Below are 18,174 nucleotides of genomic sequence, written 5' to 3'. Positions count from 1 at the left end.
GCTGCTCCTACTCCCGATGTGGTAGGAACTTTGTAGTCCCTCAAAAATGTTCTGTGGGTGAAAGGTGAGCTGGCTCCTTCCAGGACAGAGGCAGCTGAAGGAAGAGGGACTCTTCTCACCTCCACAGTGGCCCTTTGTAACATTTGTTCTTGTGTCACTTTCTCATTCTTTTACAGCCCCTGGGTAAACCCAGCTGACAAAAATACTGTCTTTGAAAGGTGTTGTGATGATGTTTTTTAGTGAGGTATTAACTAAATACAATTCAAGGTTATATTTTGGTTTTATAATGCAAGACAGTCTGCTCTTCCAGGTGTCTTCATCTTAGAGAGAGGCAAGGGCTGGAGTCCATTTGCTGTGAAAGACATATGTACAAATGAAGAGATCACCAAACAAGACAGAATGAAGCAACTCTTTGAAATTCATAAATATGAAGCACAAAAGGTCATAGAGCAGCTTAATAATTTATTATGGATCATCTTCTCAGTAAGCTGGAAGTTTTTGTGCTGTAAGTAACTCTTAAAGGACTAAACCAAGCACTTCTGCCGGGGATCTCAGATCTGCTGGCAGCACTGACAATATGTAGGAATTTGGTCCAACTCAGTCAGGGGTTAGGAGGGCACATTGTGAGCTGGTCAATTTGTGTATGTAGGTCAGATGAAATATTACAGAATCACAGAATCACAGAATAACCAGGTTGGAAGAGACCCACCGGATCATCGAGTCGAACCATTCCTATCAACCACTAAACCATGCCTCTCAGCACCTCGTCCACCCGTGCCTTAAACACTTCCAGGGAAGGTGACTCAACCACCTCCCTGGGCAGCCTGTTCCAATGCCCAATGACCCTTTCTGTGAAGAATTTTTTCCTAATGTCCAGCCTAAACCTCCCCTGAGGTCTCCCCTCAGCCTCCTCTTCTCCAGGCTAAACAACCCCAGCTCTCTCAGCTGCTCCTCATAAGACCTGCAAGATAAATGCACAGGGCAAATCCGTTTATTGTATGAATTCCTACAGAGAAGTTTCTCAAAGTACAAAGCAAATTGTAGAGGTGGTTTTAATTTTGGTAGCAGTGTTCTGGTTAGCTCCATAATAAACCTACAGGACCACAGATGTGGAGATACCTGCTGCATGCGCTGCCTGAGGAACAAGGACTCAGTAGTGCAAATTTTTCACCTTCTGACTAGCCCTCATTTATGTTTGCAATCAATCACTTTAACATTGCTGCAAACACTTATGTGAACGTCCAATGCTATGTAGAAGTTTTGAGTGAAATCTTGACCTGCTATGGAAGGGAAGAGTAAAATGCCACTTAGCTGCCTTCAGGATAATGCCCACCATTACATACCTCAGATGCCATATACAACATTTAAGGTAAAATCTCTCGAGGAACTATGGCCTGAAACTCCAGAGTAGTATGGCTTTTATACTAGGCTATTTTGCTGTTATTGCTTTGAAGTTGAAGTAGGACCAATTTAAAAGGTGTCATCATGTAGGACTAGAAGGAATTTCCTACTCTTGGTCTGGTGGAGCTATTCATGGTATAATTGATCAAAAGTGGCTATCAGATGGGCATCCATGATTTAGTATTGTGTACAGAAGAAAGTATTGTCAACATCTTTCATTTGAAAGAAACTGTCTTTGCTTTCAAAATCATACTTTGCAAGTAGGCTTGAGTAGCTTAATGACAGTGAAAGCATGTATGATGTGTTACATTTTCTGTCATTTCTAAATTTAAAAAGAAATTGTCTTAGATCTGTGAACAATTTTGTGTTCCAGAGTGATCATCTCCTCAGCACCACCTACATCTGATGTGCCAACATCACCCACTGCATTTGGACTCCATTTCTTCAACCCATTAGTTTGGACTAACCCCACGTAGCAATATAGTTTTAGAAATATAGGTTGATAACAGCCTACTTATTAGGCTTTTAAGTTTTAAATAATTGAAGGCAGTTATCCCAGTTCACAGAAAATACACAAGCTTGCCAGACATGCTCATTCTCCTCCTATTGCTTAATTGTTACCATTTTTAACTTTCTTACTAACACTCATTTCTAATGCTTATTAGGCAAGGCTGTGAGCAATGAGAAAAGGCTGAAACTTGCACCATATAATAGCTTTGCAAACCTGAGTTAATAAAATGTATCAAAGTTCTTAAGACAAAGAAAGCTCTCTTGTATGGAGAAAACTTAGTTGGTCTTTTTTTTTTTTTTTGAAACAATTGTAAGACTTAGATTCTGATTTATTTATTGATTGAGTAGTGCTGGGATTTCTCTACATTTATTGTATTCTGGGTTAGCTCACAGTGCTCACTGCAACCTGCAAAAATTATGATCTAATGGCCCATTATGGGCTACTCAGCTCCTTAGAGAAATGTCTTGTCTCCTGTTAGCTGTAGCTATTCCCTTTACTCCTTTTGCCAAATTTAAATTTAAATGATATCAGAAATTTAAACATCTAATCCTATAAACATTCATTAATTCTTATTTGTGTCAATGAATTCTGCAGTTTCAGTTGTACAATTTAAAATTTCTCTATTAGTTTTAAATTTATTGTTAATTGCCCATTGACTAGGTCCTGAGTCCTGTTTTCGTCTACCATGTTTCTCTTTAACTTTTTAAACTCTCATTTTACTCAGAAAACTTCAAATAATTATCATCTGCCTCCTCCTATGCTCCTTCTAAGAGAGGGGCACCAGACTTGTAACATCACCTTTTTCTAGTTATATCCATTGCTATCCCTTTGACCCTTTTTCTTTGGTTACGGTTGCAAAGCAAGCAGCGCTTTCATCATTAGCTCACAGTGATGCCTGTGGTTCCTTCTTATATACCAATAGTATTATAATAATATTAATACTAGTTTCATACTAATAAATAAACTGCAGTAAAGTCTAAACCACTTGGATGACTTCTCAAACATGGATTTCATCTGTCTGCAGCTGCTTGGTCACAAACTCCCAGTTTCTTCCACCTTCCTCTGCTGCAGTATTCATGCAAAAAAAAGTTTAATAATGAAGTCATACCTGTCTGCAAGAGGACCATGGGTTGCACAGCGTCATCCTTTCATTCTGACTAGAGCTGTCCCCCTTTCCGCGTCTTAACACTCTTTCAGTTCTCAGTTGATGAAAATGTTGCCTGGAGCGTGCTGGCACGAGATGCAAAGCACAGCCCATGGTGGGTGAATGTTGGGGTGAAGGAGGGAAGGGGAGGGAGGGGATAACAATGAGACCTCTCCATAAAAGGCTGAGAGTTTCTGGTATACAGAATACATCTCAGTTTCACTAGATACTGGAAGAATGTATTCGGCTTAGCCCAGACTGAGCACTATGCTAATACATCCTGCTTCTTCAGGGTACTTCAATATAAATTTGTTCTCTACTTGGATGAAGAGTTTTAGTATTTTCGTTTGATGCCTCTAAAGAAAACCCAAAAGTTAATATTGAGGATAATTCTTCTATTCATAAATTCCTTCTGAAGTCTCTTTGACAAAAGGAAATTAGTTGTCATACTACATGTTGGCAATTATTTTAGCATCAATGTCCAGAACTGGAGATACCCTGAGAAGGATTTCTCCCAGCTTTGATTTCTCCCAGGTGATTCTCGTGCTGTGCAACAAGCATCTGAAAAGCTCTTGTTGACTATTAGTTATCCAGATGATCAGTCTACCACAGCTCAGTGAGTGTATTGATTAGGATGACAAGGCTTCAGCTAGTTCGTGACAGAATATAAATTATCTGAACTTGGTTTACTGTGGTGTTGCATTAAAGCAATATATAATTTCTTACATTAGCTATTTACCTCACATTTGTTTAGCAAAATATAGTTCCATAGAATTTAGAAAAACTCTATTATTTTTCCATTAAAGAAAGTAAATTATGTATTATCTCTATATAGATAATACTATCTATATAAAGGAGTTACATATTTTAGTATGTTATAATACTTGCAAACATAAATATATTGTATATATAAAATTTAAGTTTTCTATATTTACCTATATTTTCATAGGAGTCCCCACCTAGCATTTTAGAAAAGTGCAATAAATAAAATTCTAAGGCTGGTCAAAAGGAGACAGCCTTGCTAGACAACTTTTCCAAACAAGATCATGCTTTAGCTAAGCTTGTTAATGCAAGTAGATGAGAACCATCAGAGTCTAGTTCATAACTTGATATAATTGATATAATAAATAACTTGATATAATTGATATAATAAAACTGCCACTTGCAGGTGGCACTAAAGAGGAGTATCTGGGAGTACTTACAGCAAGGATGTTGATGAGCATCACTCCTTTGTGAAGGGGCAAATGTTTTGCCCTGTGCCTCAGTTTTACCCATTTGTAAAGTGGATCTAATAACCCGCTGGGCAATGGGTGTGTATGTGGAGGTTGTTGCTGATGAGGATTTATTTAGGTTGAACATTAGGAAAAAAAATTTTCACGGAAAGGGTCATTGGGCACTGGAACAGGCTGCCCAGGGAGGGGGTTTAGTCACCTTCCCTGGAGGTGTTAAGGGACGGGTGGATGAGGTGCTGAGGGACGTGGTTTAGTGATTGATAGGAATGGTTGGACTCGATGATCCAGTGAGTCTTTTCCAACTTGGTGATTCTATGATTCTGTGATTCTATGATTCTATGATAATATCCAACTGACTCAATTTCCTTTCTGTAGGAGAATTAAGGCAGCTGACTTTTTTTCTATGGGTTAACATAGAAGTCTATCTCAAAACACATGCATATATATATATAGTTGTCAGAGTTTAATTCAAAGGGATGAATCCATGTAAATCCATGAATAAATCCATCTTTGAAAATGTCAGCCTCCAGTGGAAACTGTATTTATAATTTTTATAATCTTGGGCATGTTTCTTTCCCTAACCATTGCTTTTCTGTTTTCAAATCTGAACTGTAAAAATATTTATATATGTGAGTGGAACAAGCCAGAAACAAAAGGTAGAACATATGCAAAGAGGTGAGCATTGCATTTAGCTTGACTGTTTTTTTAACTGAGAGAAACAAGAGAAAATGAAACAAAAATCAATGTCTCTGCATGGCAGCTTACATAACACCAGGCAAATTATCTCCTACACTTACAAGATCATGCTTTTAACGAATTGTGTTTCAGGGGTCTGACAGGGTTCTATTTTGCTTTTTACCTATTGGGAATTACATTAAAACAAGCAGCAACTCCAGCAATCTCATGCTTGGTGCTCTTCTGTAGCATGTGAACCAGGCTACTACTGCTCCCATCTATATAAAAAACACCAACACAATCCAACAGTCAATCAACCTATTCTTCCCTCACCCCCCCGCCTCCAAACTCACTAGAAAAGCATCAGATCAGTGCTTTTGCAGCATCTGAATAATTATGTTGGTTTTCTATATTGAGAAAGCTAACCACTGGTTTACAACCTAAAGAGGACAAGGACATGCACGGTTTTGTAAGATTAGAACTCCTTCATGCACACTATGGCTTTCTTGGGTGCATTTGGTTGAAAGAAGTGGAGGAGACTTCTGTTGACTTCATCAATCACTGGGTAGAAGTCTCTTGAAACCTTTTTTTCTATGCTTCTTAAAAATTGAAATCCGAGGTTTAAAAGAACTTGACCGTAGTGCAGCTTTAGCAGGAACGTATCAAGAAGGAACTTGACCAGCCACTGCCTGTGTTTCCCTTGGGACAGAGGAAAAGCAAGGTTAATGCAGCTTAGCTTGCATGGAAGAGGGCTGTAGTGACTCAGGCTATGTTGAATCAGTGATAATTTGTGATAATTTGATTAGGAGTTCAAGTACCAATCTTTTGCCATGAAATTCTCCCAATCACAGGGCTGTCTCCCAAACAAGATAACTTGCAGAGAGAATTAGTGTGAACCTGAATCTGAATATTTTAACAGCCTAAATATTTGCATTAACAAACTGGTTTTTTTACTTTGTGTCTATATGGTTCAGGTTTTTCAATTTTATCTGAACTCTTTTTTCTGGAGTCAGGTTGAAAGGAAGGCTGCAAACATGTCCTAAGAATGCTTTACTCAGATTTGTTCTTCCTGCCGTGTGAGGTGATGGGAGCTCTGATAGTTACATGGTGGTTTTGGTATGGAAAAGCACGTAAAATTAGTCAAAAGGAGGAAAGCAAATTTCAGAGTTGGGTTTAGTGTTTTTTTTCTTCTTTATGTTACTCTGAAGATGAAAATTTTCCCATATGGCTGAACTACTCACATCTTCCCCCACTAGAAAGCAGATCCTTGTGGAATGAAAATTGGCTTCAGAACCTGAAGTATGAAATTGAAATTTTTATACATATTTCAGATCTCAGGTTTTGCATATCTTTGCAGCAGAAATAGTCATTTGACTGAATTTCTCATCAGAAAGTGGAGCTTTAACAACTCATCCACAGCAAATGACAACTTTCCGCAAAAAAGCCTCACCAGATTCAACATCTTATACACCGTTATTACTACTACTACTAGCCAGTTTTAATAATTTACCTTTCAGTGACACATGTATTTTATTTCTAAAGCCCAATATAAACATATGAAAGAAAGAAGTCTGGGACCTGATTTAAGAAGCAAATGTAAACAACGCACAAAAAATAAACAGAGAGTTTCAGGGATGATTTTCTTCCCTGTAACTCGCAAACACTCAACTGTAGAGTCACCCAGACGTGGGACTGTACAGCCTTGTACTGGAACATACAAAAATGGGGAACTGTACCATGAAACTAGTAAGGCTGTATAGATTTACCTAGAACAAAATCAATCTACATCATCTTAGTTTAATTTCAAAGGTTTATTTTGCAGTCACTGTGCATGGATATAATTGATCACACACACAAACCCCACTTGCAGTACTCGTACAAACACCATCCAGCACTATCTCACCCCAATGTCACAGACAGGGACAGAGAACGCACCACCACACTACACTTGCTGACAAACACACGGGCTGTAGACAACTTCATATATTCAACAAGAAAAAACAAATTGTAAGTTGCCGATATTTTCCATTTTGTCCTCTCTTTGCCGGAGAAGCTATAGCAGCATAACAATGGAAAAAACACAGAACAATTTGAAGAACAGTACAGAACTCTTGGTAGGGTCAGAGATGAGAAAGTTAATGCAGTACTGGCACATTCAAAGTTTCCTCGGAAACTTCCACGATCCAAGGCAGAGGAGATTGCAGCTACCTTCCCTGGCCATTGAGCAAAGCACCAGCACACATACATATCCGGAGACTGGAATTGTTTTTAATCTGTACCATGGGCTGGTGCAAAACACTGGTGAGATGTGCAATCACTGTCCCATGGCACACTCGGTCTGAGGCAGCTCTCTTTGGAGCCACATAAAGAGTGCATAGCGGGAGTGTGCCTGTCTCAGCTAGGGAAAGACATGGGAAAATGGTATTGCAGAAGTGAAAGACACAACCCCCTGCTGTTAAATCTGTACAAGCCCCTGAGCTGCGATATAAAATTCTATCGATCCATCTCTTTACCAACACGTGCAGAGCTGGGCTCAAAATGCAACTGTAAGCAACTCTAAGATGATTTTAACTTGTTGCAGAAGTCCAATACAAGTGCTGTATGAGGCCAACACGATATTTGATTGAAGTTACCCAATAGCAACATTATCAACATGCCTGTAATGTATGTTACTGACCAGCACTAAGTGCTAATTCTCATAATAATAATAGTAATAATGGATCGCAATTCTGCCACCTTGACTCAAATCAGATCACATCACAGCATATTAATAGCCCTACCTGCAAAGTAAGGCTAATTCTCAATCTGAATGAGGGGGGTCTTAACTAACCAGTCTCACTCTGCAGGCAGAATAGGAAGAATTTTTTCCTGAAATTGTCTGGAAGGGTGGCATTCAAGATAATTTTTTTTACAGTCATTCACTTAGCAAGCTTCATGGAATAGACAACTAATGCCACTGAAAGAGGACACATTTTTTGCTATATATATAATTTTACAAGTGGTTACTAGAAAACATCATTCTTCAGTCCTCCATAGTATTTGATCAGCTTCTTAATATGATTATCAGTTGGTATAATCCTGATTCACTCTGTTTCATAACAGTAGCACCAATATAATAAATCTGATTTTTCATTCTTATTTCTCTTGCTCATATATTTTTTCAGGTTTTTACTTGCCACTGTACCTCTATCCCAGTAAAATAGCTTACATTCTGGCATAAGGCTCAGATCATTTTTACTTCTATTAGCCACCAGTGAAATTGCCCTATTAGGTCAGCTTACAATGTATACTCTAAATAGGCCACATATAAATAAATAAATCACAGTATAAAACCATATACATAATTTAGTAGTAATAGTTGTACATTAGGAGCTCTGATTTTAATTTACAGTGTAAAACAAAACAATAAACAGTTTATCACTTGAGGAAATCTGAAAAAAACCCAAGTATTGGAAAACAATTCTCCATTGTGCATATACATTACTAGACATAATCATATATATTTCTGTATCTGGAATATATATATGAAAATAATATATGAACATACATATATGTACCTTTTTTCCCAAATAGCCCCAAATTTATTAACTTCTGGATTAGTAAATATAACTTGTGGAAGCGCTGACTCTCCCCAAATGCTTCAATTGCTTCTTATGCTTTATTCCTAACTGAAAGCAACTCTAAGACTTAGTGACTTTTCATATAAAACATCTAACTATTTAATTTTAAGTGCTTATTACACACCCCCAGCATTCAGGTACCTAGAAGAGTCAAGAAAAACTGTTATCAAAATTACATGCTAGAAAGATAAGTTCATTACAAAAAAATCCCACATGGAAGGGAATGGATCACCTAACGCCTGACATCCTGCTGAGTCTTCTATCATGAATTTAAGCAGACTGTGAGGACAGTTCTATGAAACATTGAATAGCTTAGGACTTATTAATGTGAACTAGGTCTGAAGCTTCAGATTCTAATGCCCAAATGAAAATTAGTGTTTAAGTAAGAAATAGGCACCCAAATTCCTTTGAGGTCTGAGTATTAAGAAATGTAACTTATTGGATCTCGGGGCTACTAAGACTTGATTTAAAAGTAGCTTGAAAAGAAAAGCAAAAACACAACTGAAAAACCCTAATTCTTGGGAAATTTGGTGCTTGATTTTTTTTAATGCTACACCATTTTTTTAATGTATACGTACCATCAGAGTTCTCTCACTTCACCATGAGGTTTAGTTTCCTTTTCAGATTACAGCTATTCTTAAAAAATAAAATTAGAAACACATATATCCACAGAAATGCAGTGTCAGCAAACCCGGAAACTGAAGGCAACTCTGTTACTAGTCTATCAGGATTTGCAAGAGAGACAAGGAAATCCATTAGGACCCGGAGCTCCCCATTTGTGGGAAGGTCGGAGATTTTCAGACAAAGCAACTGAAAATCAAAATAGCTGAAAAAGGAATGGCAGGTTGAGGGAGTGCCACAAGTGTTTCAAGTCCTTAATTCTCATGTGCAACTTGAATGACATATTGGGAAATGCGGTGAAATGTGAGCCAGCACCACTTCAGGTTTGCTTGCATCAATTCTTAGCAAACCCTGCTGGGATCTCTTCCCTTTCCCTCCTCTGCTTCCACAGAGACTGCATTCACACCCACCCCTGAGCACACAGGGCCACTCCCCACCACCACTTTACTTCTCCGAGTCTACATTCCCTACCCCACTTACCATAGTACCTATTTCACAGGTGCCTAAAAATACTCCGGCTCTTATTTCTTTAATCACCTGCTGCTAGTCCTGCCTCTCATTTCCTCAACCATCATCCTAGCTGCTATGGAATTCACCTGCACTCACTTACAACATATTCAGAAGGGAAGCAGTTCATGCTGTCACATAAAAACCAAAAGTTGTGCATTGCTAGAAATGTAATGAATGAGAAAAGCATGTTTTCCCCTGTCCCCCAAGGAGAACATCCTGGGTTTACACAATCTCTTTTTTGGTTTCCCCATTGTCCACTGAAGATGTGAAGTTTGATTCTTGTTCTGTACTTGACTTCCTCTCCCCCGAGTAGTGATTCATTTCTTGCATTTCTAAAGATACTTTATTCCTCTTGGCAAATGCCTGGCTGATCTCATTAAATGTCTTATTTTTTGTTTCAGGCAGGACAAAAACCAGGTAGGTAGCTCCTGCAAAGCAGATGGCAGCGAACACTAGGAAGCAGTAGGTCTGTAAACCACGCTGCAAACAGAAAACAAAGGAGAAGGTTATTATAAAAGGAAACAAAGTCAGAAGAAAAGCAACGTCAGGAATAATTTGAAAGAAAAAAACAAGTGGTATGGAGCAATTTTTTAGCCAAGTACAGTAAGTGCTGGCATCCAGTGCAAGTCAGAGTGCTTAGAAGTTCATAAAAATGCATGAATCGTTAGTTCATCCAACACTGCCTATAGCCCATCGATGGAAAAGCAGGTTCCTGGCAGAGGCGAGCAGATCTGCAATCTGGGCAACGCTGGGAGACACCAGAGTGAGTACAGGCACTGCGGGTGTGAGGAGAGCAGCTGGCAGCCTGCTCTATGCACGGCTTACTGAGCCCTGCGCTGCCATGGTATTTCTGGAAATGAGATGGATGCTTGTCTGGGTTGTTCTGCAGACTGCCTCGCAATTGCTAGGTGCAAAAGCTGAGGTGTGCTTTTGCAATACTGTGCACCTATAAACAGCACACGGGAAGCCTACCATAGCCAGGGGCATCCGCATCACCCTAGTTACAAGCTTTGAGATTTGCAAATAAACAGGAGAAAAACCCAAATGGCAGACATTTGTATAATTTCTAAAATTCTGGGAGGTTACAGAAGGAAAAATTCCATAAAATGCACTTCTTTCATAGTAGAGATTAGAGCTAAAACTTAACTGAAAATGAAGTACAGGCCATATCTGAATGTTTTGGATTTTACTTCACCGCCAAAAAAGAAAAAAGAAGTATAGACACAAAGAAGTTATTCTATAAATTGATTGCAAGAGCTCCAAATAAGTAGTAGGAGTTGCTTTTCACTGCAACGTAAATATTTCTCATCTAATGATTATTAGATCATTAAATAGCTTTCAGTTCTGTTTCATTAGTACAGTTTTGATAAACATTTGACAGTTACAATGCTGCCAGCTGCATTCTGTTGAACAAGGAAGAGGTTTGGTATAATGGCTCCAGTGAAACCTCACCCCCTTCTCTATTGATTTACCTCACTCAAAACAAAATCTCCAATGGATATGTATTTTTAACTTTACAAAGACAAATTAAACCAGAGATAGTAACTCCAGCACCAAAAATAAGGCATCCTTTCTGTAGTGCCTTGTGTGAGGTCATGAACAGTGACTACAAGGAGAGCGAGACCCCTCACACAACTACCTCAGGAGGAAAGAAGTTACCCCAGGGAAAAGCACTCAGGATGGAGAAAGCAGACACGGCTTCCTATATGTACATACCTACAATTGCCATTAAATGTATGTATCTGAACCTATTGATACAGCGCGAGATAACTATGTAACCCTGACTTTCCACATTTTTCTGATAGACTTCCACCATCGTTAGTTATCCCGGTCCTAAACTGCTAGCTGGTTAAATACCCTGCTTTAAGGTCTTAGGGTACACGCAATTCCTAGGACTATCTTTACGTTTCACTTGCTCAGTTTATATCATCTATAGCATGGAAGAACATGAATTTATGTGTGGAACAAGAAAAGAAAAAAGAAAAAAACCTTTTCCGCAACTGCATTTTAATACCACGGCTGATTGCCAGCCTGCTAGTCACAATACTTCCTATGGATAATTCATAGAATCATAGAATCATAGAATCACCAGGTTGGAAGAGACCCACCGGATCATCGAGTCCAACCATTCCCATCAAACACTAAACCATGCCCCTTAGCACCTCGTCCACCCGTGCCTTAAACACCTCCAGGGAAGGTGACTCAACCAGCTCCCTGGGCAGCCTGTTCCAGTGCAGCCTGTTCGTTACCTAAATCAGCCCTTGAACTCCTGCCTGTAATAGGAAAAGCTGGGAAGTGCATCCTCTGAAATACTGACTATGGACTCTTGAGATGATCAATGATTTTTCTTGTTAAATTCTAGGAGCATGAACTTGTGAGCAACCTGATAATTGGAAGCCAAAGAGCACAGTTGATGAGGAGGGAAAATATACTGGCACGGGAACAGATATGACTTTCAAGCTTATACAGAGACAGAAGCAAATGGATTTAGTAGACAGGAAAAAATAACTTCACAGCCTATCATAAATCATCCTGTCATGCTAAGAATTCAAATTTTGCATCTGGATCTTCTGCATCTGAAACTGCTGTTCAGCCAAATAGCAGAGCTCCAATCTGGAATCATGTTTTTCTCTTTTAAAAATCATCATTGAACTAAATCTTCCTCATGATGAAAACAAACCATTAACACCTAGTATGAGTAAGCTGGGTAATCAGATGCCATAGGTTACCTACACCTCTTGGTGGTGTGGCCACAACTTTGTCCCAACTTTCTTACTTCTCTTTATTTCTTTGTTGTCCATGACCTAAACTAGTGCTTATTATCTAGTTAATCCTTTTCTAACTGAACTGAACACTTTAATGAGTGTGTATTTTGTTCACAATTATTTTACAGAATGCATTTATATTTATTGGTAATAAACCTTCTCTCATTAATAGCCACAGATCCCTTTAGAGGTAGCCCTCAAGGACTTCCAGCTGGCTAAAAATTAAACTGTGTTATAAATGCTACAAATGGGACTGTGAGAAGAGACCAAGACTTTGCACTCTTTGCATTCAGCAGAATTAGCACAACAGATTCCTGATTCCTGGACAAGAACACTGCTGGGCAATAACAAAACGCCCTTTTCTCACCAGTTAGCCTTCAGTCATAATATTTCCTTAAAGTTGGAAAGACACTCATATTCATAAGATTTTCACAACTCATAGTACAACTCACATCACCCAAACCTGCACTTGGCACAGAAGAATGTCACATGTGAATTTAATTACTCATAATGAGCATGAAACTTTCTATCTGCACCACACACTAATAAAGGATGTAGGACAGACATATGCGATAAATTGGAAAGAAAATTTTATATCTCAAGTCCTTACTCCATTGAAACATACAGCTCAACCTAGATTTTTAAATTATTTTCCTCCATTTCTGAGGTATTCTGAATTTCCTGGTGCTGAAGAGAAGATCTGAGAGGTTGAACGACTAATAGATTTGCCACAGCACATCTGATGTGCCGATCAAGAGATCCAGAAGGTGGAATATTGTGCTGAGAAAAGGGTAAATACTGAGTTATTGAATGATGGCTACTACAGAAAAGGTAGACAGATCTGACAGGAAAATGGATCCTTGTCTTTGTTCCTTGAAATTACTGTACTTTCTTGGTACGGTATGGTGTGGTACGGTAGGGTACGGTATGGTATCATGCTCAGGAAGCCTGTATCTCTCATTTACTCTTCAACATCTGTAACCTCTAAACACATAGTCTCTCTTTGTTGTTTTACTCCTAGCTTGCTAGAGATAAGACACCTATAGAGCTTGTGCAGGTGCCACTCCAGAACTAAAACCTTAGAGTTTTGCTTATTTTGGGCTGGAGTGGTGTCATGGATGGAATTTTAGGAGACTAATTTAGCAGCAAATTAGAATTTATTGAGATAAATCACAAAATTGAAATATATAATTTCTATTCATGCTTAATCATCAGTTGATTAACAACGTGATTCAAAGTGACTGAACAAGATTTGCTATAATAAAATCAGAGACTTATTTACAGATTTGAAAATGGCAAAGTTCCCACTATAATACAAGGTTAAACCAAATCGCATACGCAGGTATGCGCATACCCATACAGAAGTTCATGAATCCAAAATTTCCCTCTTCTTGAATTTAATGAATTACTCACTTTCGATTCATTGAGTTTGTCAGCTGAGAGTCTTTAAGTCTTAAGAAGCCTTCCCTGAGAAGCACCTCAACTCAGGTGGAGATGCTGGGCACAGCTCACCGCGATCTTGGACAGCTCAAAAGTCCTCACTTAGGATCACTATTTATAGGGTTGCAGATGACTGACTCTAGTCAGTATTTGTTGCAACAACTCATGTTGGGTAACCATGGTACTTCCTAAAACTGTACAGTTCCAGCACTTTCCAGATAGTTCACTCTTGCTATCACTGCTATGATCCAGGTAGCAGGTGTAATGATCACAAGGCTGTAAGGAGGCGAGTGATTGTAAGTCCCTTTCCCAGGCAATGGGGATCCTTTCCCAAGCACAGCAGTTTCGGGTACAGTAAGGGAGTGCCTTAACACTCCATCTCACTGCATTTTTACAATGGAAATTCTGTCCCACAACATCAGGGGATCAGCAAGTGGCCCAAGGAGGAGGTCACACCATCACAGGTGGAAGAAAAAATTGAGGAAGAATCTCAATTTAAGTCTTTGGTGGCAAAGTACAAGATACTTTGCAGCTCTGTGTATTTAGCTCATTAGATCTTGTTTCAAGATCCTTTACTGACATGTACATTATCAATGATATGAGAATAATGATAATGTCTATGAAAAAATTTCAGAAGGTAATATTTTTTTAAACTTTGTGGTATTATTTCACTAACTACATGGGATAAAAGTCTCAGTGTTCAAAAATTGAATACTTGCATACACCTGAGAAGTCATTCGAGTTTTAATAAAAACCACCATATCCAAACAGCTGGAAGGGAAGATTAAACAAGGAACAGAAGGGTGAGGCAAGAAGCAAAAGCAAGCCAATTCTGAATGGAAATTAAAATTAAATACAGAATAAATTCAAGGAAAGCATGCAGTTGCTGTTAATTTTCAGTTTTCCCATGTAAGGGCAGTTGGTGCAGCAGCACCACCAACTCTGGCCATGCAGGAGGCACTGACCGAGCCAGACCCATCCAAATTGCCCTGCCACACCCACTCAGGTAAGTCTCTTTTGATTGTCTGCACGTACTGCTCAGGCTCAGAAAAAGATGCCACCTTCACCAATGTGCTTCTCCTTCTTCAAACACCAGACAGGCTTGCCAGAGCTAGGAACACATCACTTTAGCAATAAGTGAAGCCAGGCTTTGACGTACAAGGTTAGAAACCAAAGGGTTATAAGGAAGATAGAACAAAGTACTACACTAGTCCATGCTTTGTAGCTGTTACCCCCTGAAGATTTCTTCAATACACCCTCCTGCATGAATGTTCAAGGTTCAAAGTTGCCCAAAGTTTCAGGTGGTTTCCTAAATAACAACTGTGCCAGGCTCACAGATATTCATTCAGAGTCAAGGTCAGACACACAGGTCATTGAAAGGCCAGGTTGGCTGCAGGTTACTGACCGTCACCTGCCCTCCCAGGTGCACACGCATGGGAGGGCAAGAGGACAGTGATACAATCTCCCGAGGAAAGCACCTTGGATACCTACAGACTGTTCCTAGTTAGGCAGCAGGCTAATAAAGCCTCTCCAAAGCAGGATTTTTATTGGATTGTTCAAGACTGGTGAGGGCTATTGCTATACAGGATATTTGAAAGTTAAGCATAAGCTTTTAAACTCATCACCTTCTATTTTCATATCAGCTTCCTACAGAGGCTATTTAAAACACAACATTTCTGGAAATGTCCTGCCAGCTGAATCCCGAGTTGCTCATTTTTATGTTCTCTTCATTTTTCTGCAGCTGATCAAGGCTTTGTATTTGTCAAAAAAAGGAAAACCGGGAAATGATTCACTGAAGACACACACGCAACTACCACACAAAAAGAACAGAACTCGAAAGACTCAGGCAATTCCCTCAAATCAGATCCCAGTCACAGCAAGCAATCAAACCTGACTTTGATGATGAGATGCAGCTGCACCAGTGAGGTTTCTGAATATGTACGTGCAGCCCTGCCACAAGTAAAGTGGTTAACAAACATGTTATCAGCTCCCGTAAGGCTGCTATACACATTAGGCAGAATGTATAGAGATTTCCTCCATCTCTCTTTAAATAAAATGGTAAAGAATACTTAATTCTTACCATTATGAAGAGATTTAAAGTGCACATAAAAATAGGCAAAAGAGTTCATTTATTCAAGGTAAAAATTAAACTGAAACCAATAGAAAACCTTGCATTGAAGCAATCAGATTTCTGCTCCTTAGAGAAAAAAAAAATTAACTAATTTCCACTTCTGAAGTCTGCTAGCAGAGAACAGTCTTACTGCTAATAGCTTACATGCTGTGAACACCGCAGTCTGGAAAAAAAAGAAAAGCATTTAAGTAGAACACCATCATGTGCTATTTAATGATGGCTGCTTACTGACCTATTCTGTAGCAAAGGTTGAATTCTAAGGAGGACCGTGATACTGAAAAGAGGTAAATAGATATTCTAGGGCAGATAGAGTGAAATAAATGAGCAAATAAACAAATTCTGAATCAGTTTTAGCAAGCTAACAAATTAATATATTTAAAACAGAACTTCTGGCTATTCCCAGCAAATGCCAAAATGTGATTTTCAATTCTCAGCTTGCAATGTCACAGCCTTTTTGGCACTGGCTATGGGTGCTCAGATTTGGAAGCTGCTATGACAATTAGAGTCTTGAGATGGGGGTCAACAGTTTTGAAGTGATGAGGTCAAATGATAATGGGTCGATGTCTGACTAAAATGATCAGCAGCAAATATTTATTTGTGTAGACATTTGCCTTTACTTACTCTGCTTCAAATTAGTATAATTCACTGAAACAAATGGATGAGGGAGTCTGCATTCTTTACCCCTTGCCCTTCTTCTGTTTCAGACATAATTCAAGGTTCTGCTGAAGGTACAGGACAATGAAGAAGGACAGAGAACTAAAGTATAATGTATGAAACGTATTTCCTAAGTAAGAAATAGAGACATTTCAGACATTAACTGAAATTTCAACCCCAACCTGCACACATTCACTACCACCTCATAAAAAAGTTAACAGATCCTTGTATTTTATACTAGAAGTATGCTGTTTCTAATTAAGAGCATTTCTTTTCATATCTAACTTTCTGATAGCCTACATTTTATTTTCTCATCTTTCAAGGGAACTTTAGCCATTCCCCTTAATACAGGTGCTCTGTAGTTATTTTAAACATCAGATGTATTTGCAAAAGCTTAAAATAGCTTGGCATCTATGGGAATCTATGTACAAGCTTCTGTGCACACCTCTGTTATTGAAATTCTTGTACTGCATAATAGAAAAAGTCAGGGGGTATGATTACATGGTAAGGAAATAATACAGAAAACCAAGAGGCAATCTTGATGCGTAAATTAATCTTGATGCATGAGAAGGAAAATCTCAAATGTAAAAATAAGGAAAAAACAGCAGCAGTGCAGGAGAGCCTCCAGTAACAAGTATAATGACTCAGAAGTATTACTTCACAGGCAGAAATAAATTAGTTTCTGGAATGGGAAAAATAGACACATAGGTCTTTGCATTGTACTAGTAAGCAATCTGAACTAAGGGTACAGGCCTTGTAGCATCTGTATCCCATGTGATACTGAGGTCCATATGGATCACAGATCTAAGCAGGCTATTTTTCCAAGACATTTTAATTAGTCTAAAAATAAAAGAAAAACAAAGTTCACCCAGTTTATATCTAGTAACAACTTGTACTTTACTTCTTTTAGATGTCTCCTACCTTAATGTAAGTCAAAAGTTTATATGAAGAAGTCACATGAAAATTCAGAGTACTGTCTTTGAGTTCTTCACTTTAAAAGTCACCTAGTAAAAGCACTCACTGTCTGGGGGATATGATGCACATCCAGGCATTTCTTCACCCTTCCCATCATCTCAGAATCTGCCTCTGCCTCTCAGAATCAGCATCTGGCAACGGAAGTGCCACCCTGACCTCTTACACCAGGGCACAAGAATTAGATCTCCACCCATGAGCTCAGACACTAGGTACAACCTGGCTATGATGGGCTGTAATGAGTTGCACATCTACAGCTATGTCCTCATTTTATCTCACTTGTGCAGAAAGGTTAGGCAAACATCAGCACTCAATGCCAGGATTTCTTCAGTGAAAAGATGTTTCCCAACCACAACTATAGAGGATATTTGCAGCTCTTCATAATATTCAAAACTGATTATGCAGCTCTTCATAATTTTCAAAACTGATCTTTTGTCACACACTCAATTTACCATATAATCTCCTCCATATCCTACTTTGCTCATCCTCTTATGCAGT

The 18,174-nt window shown here is 38.8% G+C and overlaps 1 protein-coding gene across 1 annotated transcript in view; it reads right to left on the bottom strand.

Moving 5' to 3' along the window:
• Positions 1–6,760: 6,760 nt before the first annotated feature.
• SLC2A9 (solute carrier family 2 member 9) overlaps positions 6,761–18,174 on the bottom strand; it is a 102,451-nt gene continuing 91,037 nt past the window's right edge. The window contains exon 12 of the mRNA XM_069856332.1: positions 6,761–10,194. Coding sequence (XP_069712433.1) covers positions 9,937–10,194 — 258 coding nt within the window. The 3' untranslated portion in view covers positions 6,761–9,936. The remainder of the gene's footprint in view (positions 10,195–18,174) is intronic.

This window comes from Phaenicophaeus curvirostris, chromosome 4 (genome assembly GCF_032191515.1).
Source record: "Phaenicophaeus curvirostris isolate KB17595 chromosome 4, BPBGC_Pcur_1.0, whole genome shotgun sequence".
NCBI classification, from domain to species: Eukaryota; Metazoa; Chordata; class Aves; order Cuculiformes; family Cuculidae; genus Phaenicophaeus; species Phaenicophaeus curvirostris.
This window is presented reverse-complemented; position numbering and strand designations above follow the sequence as displayed.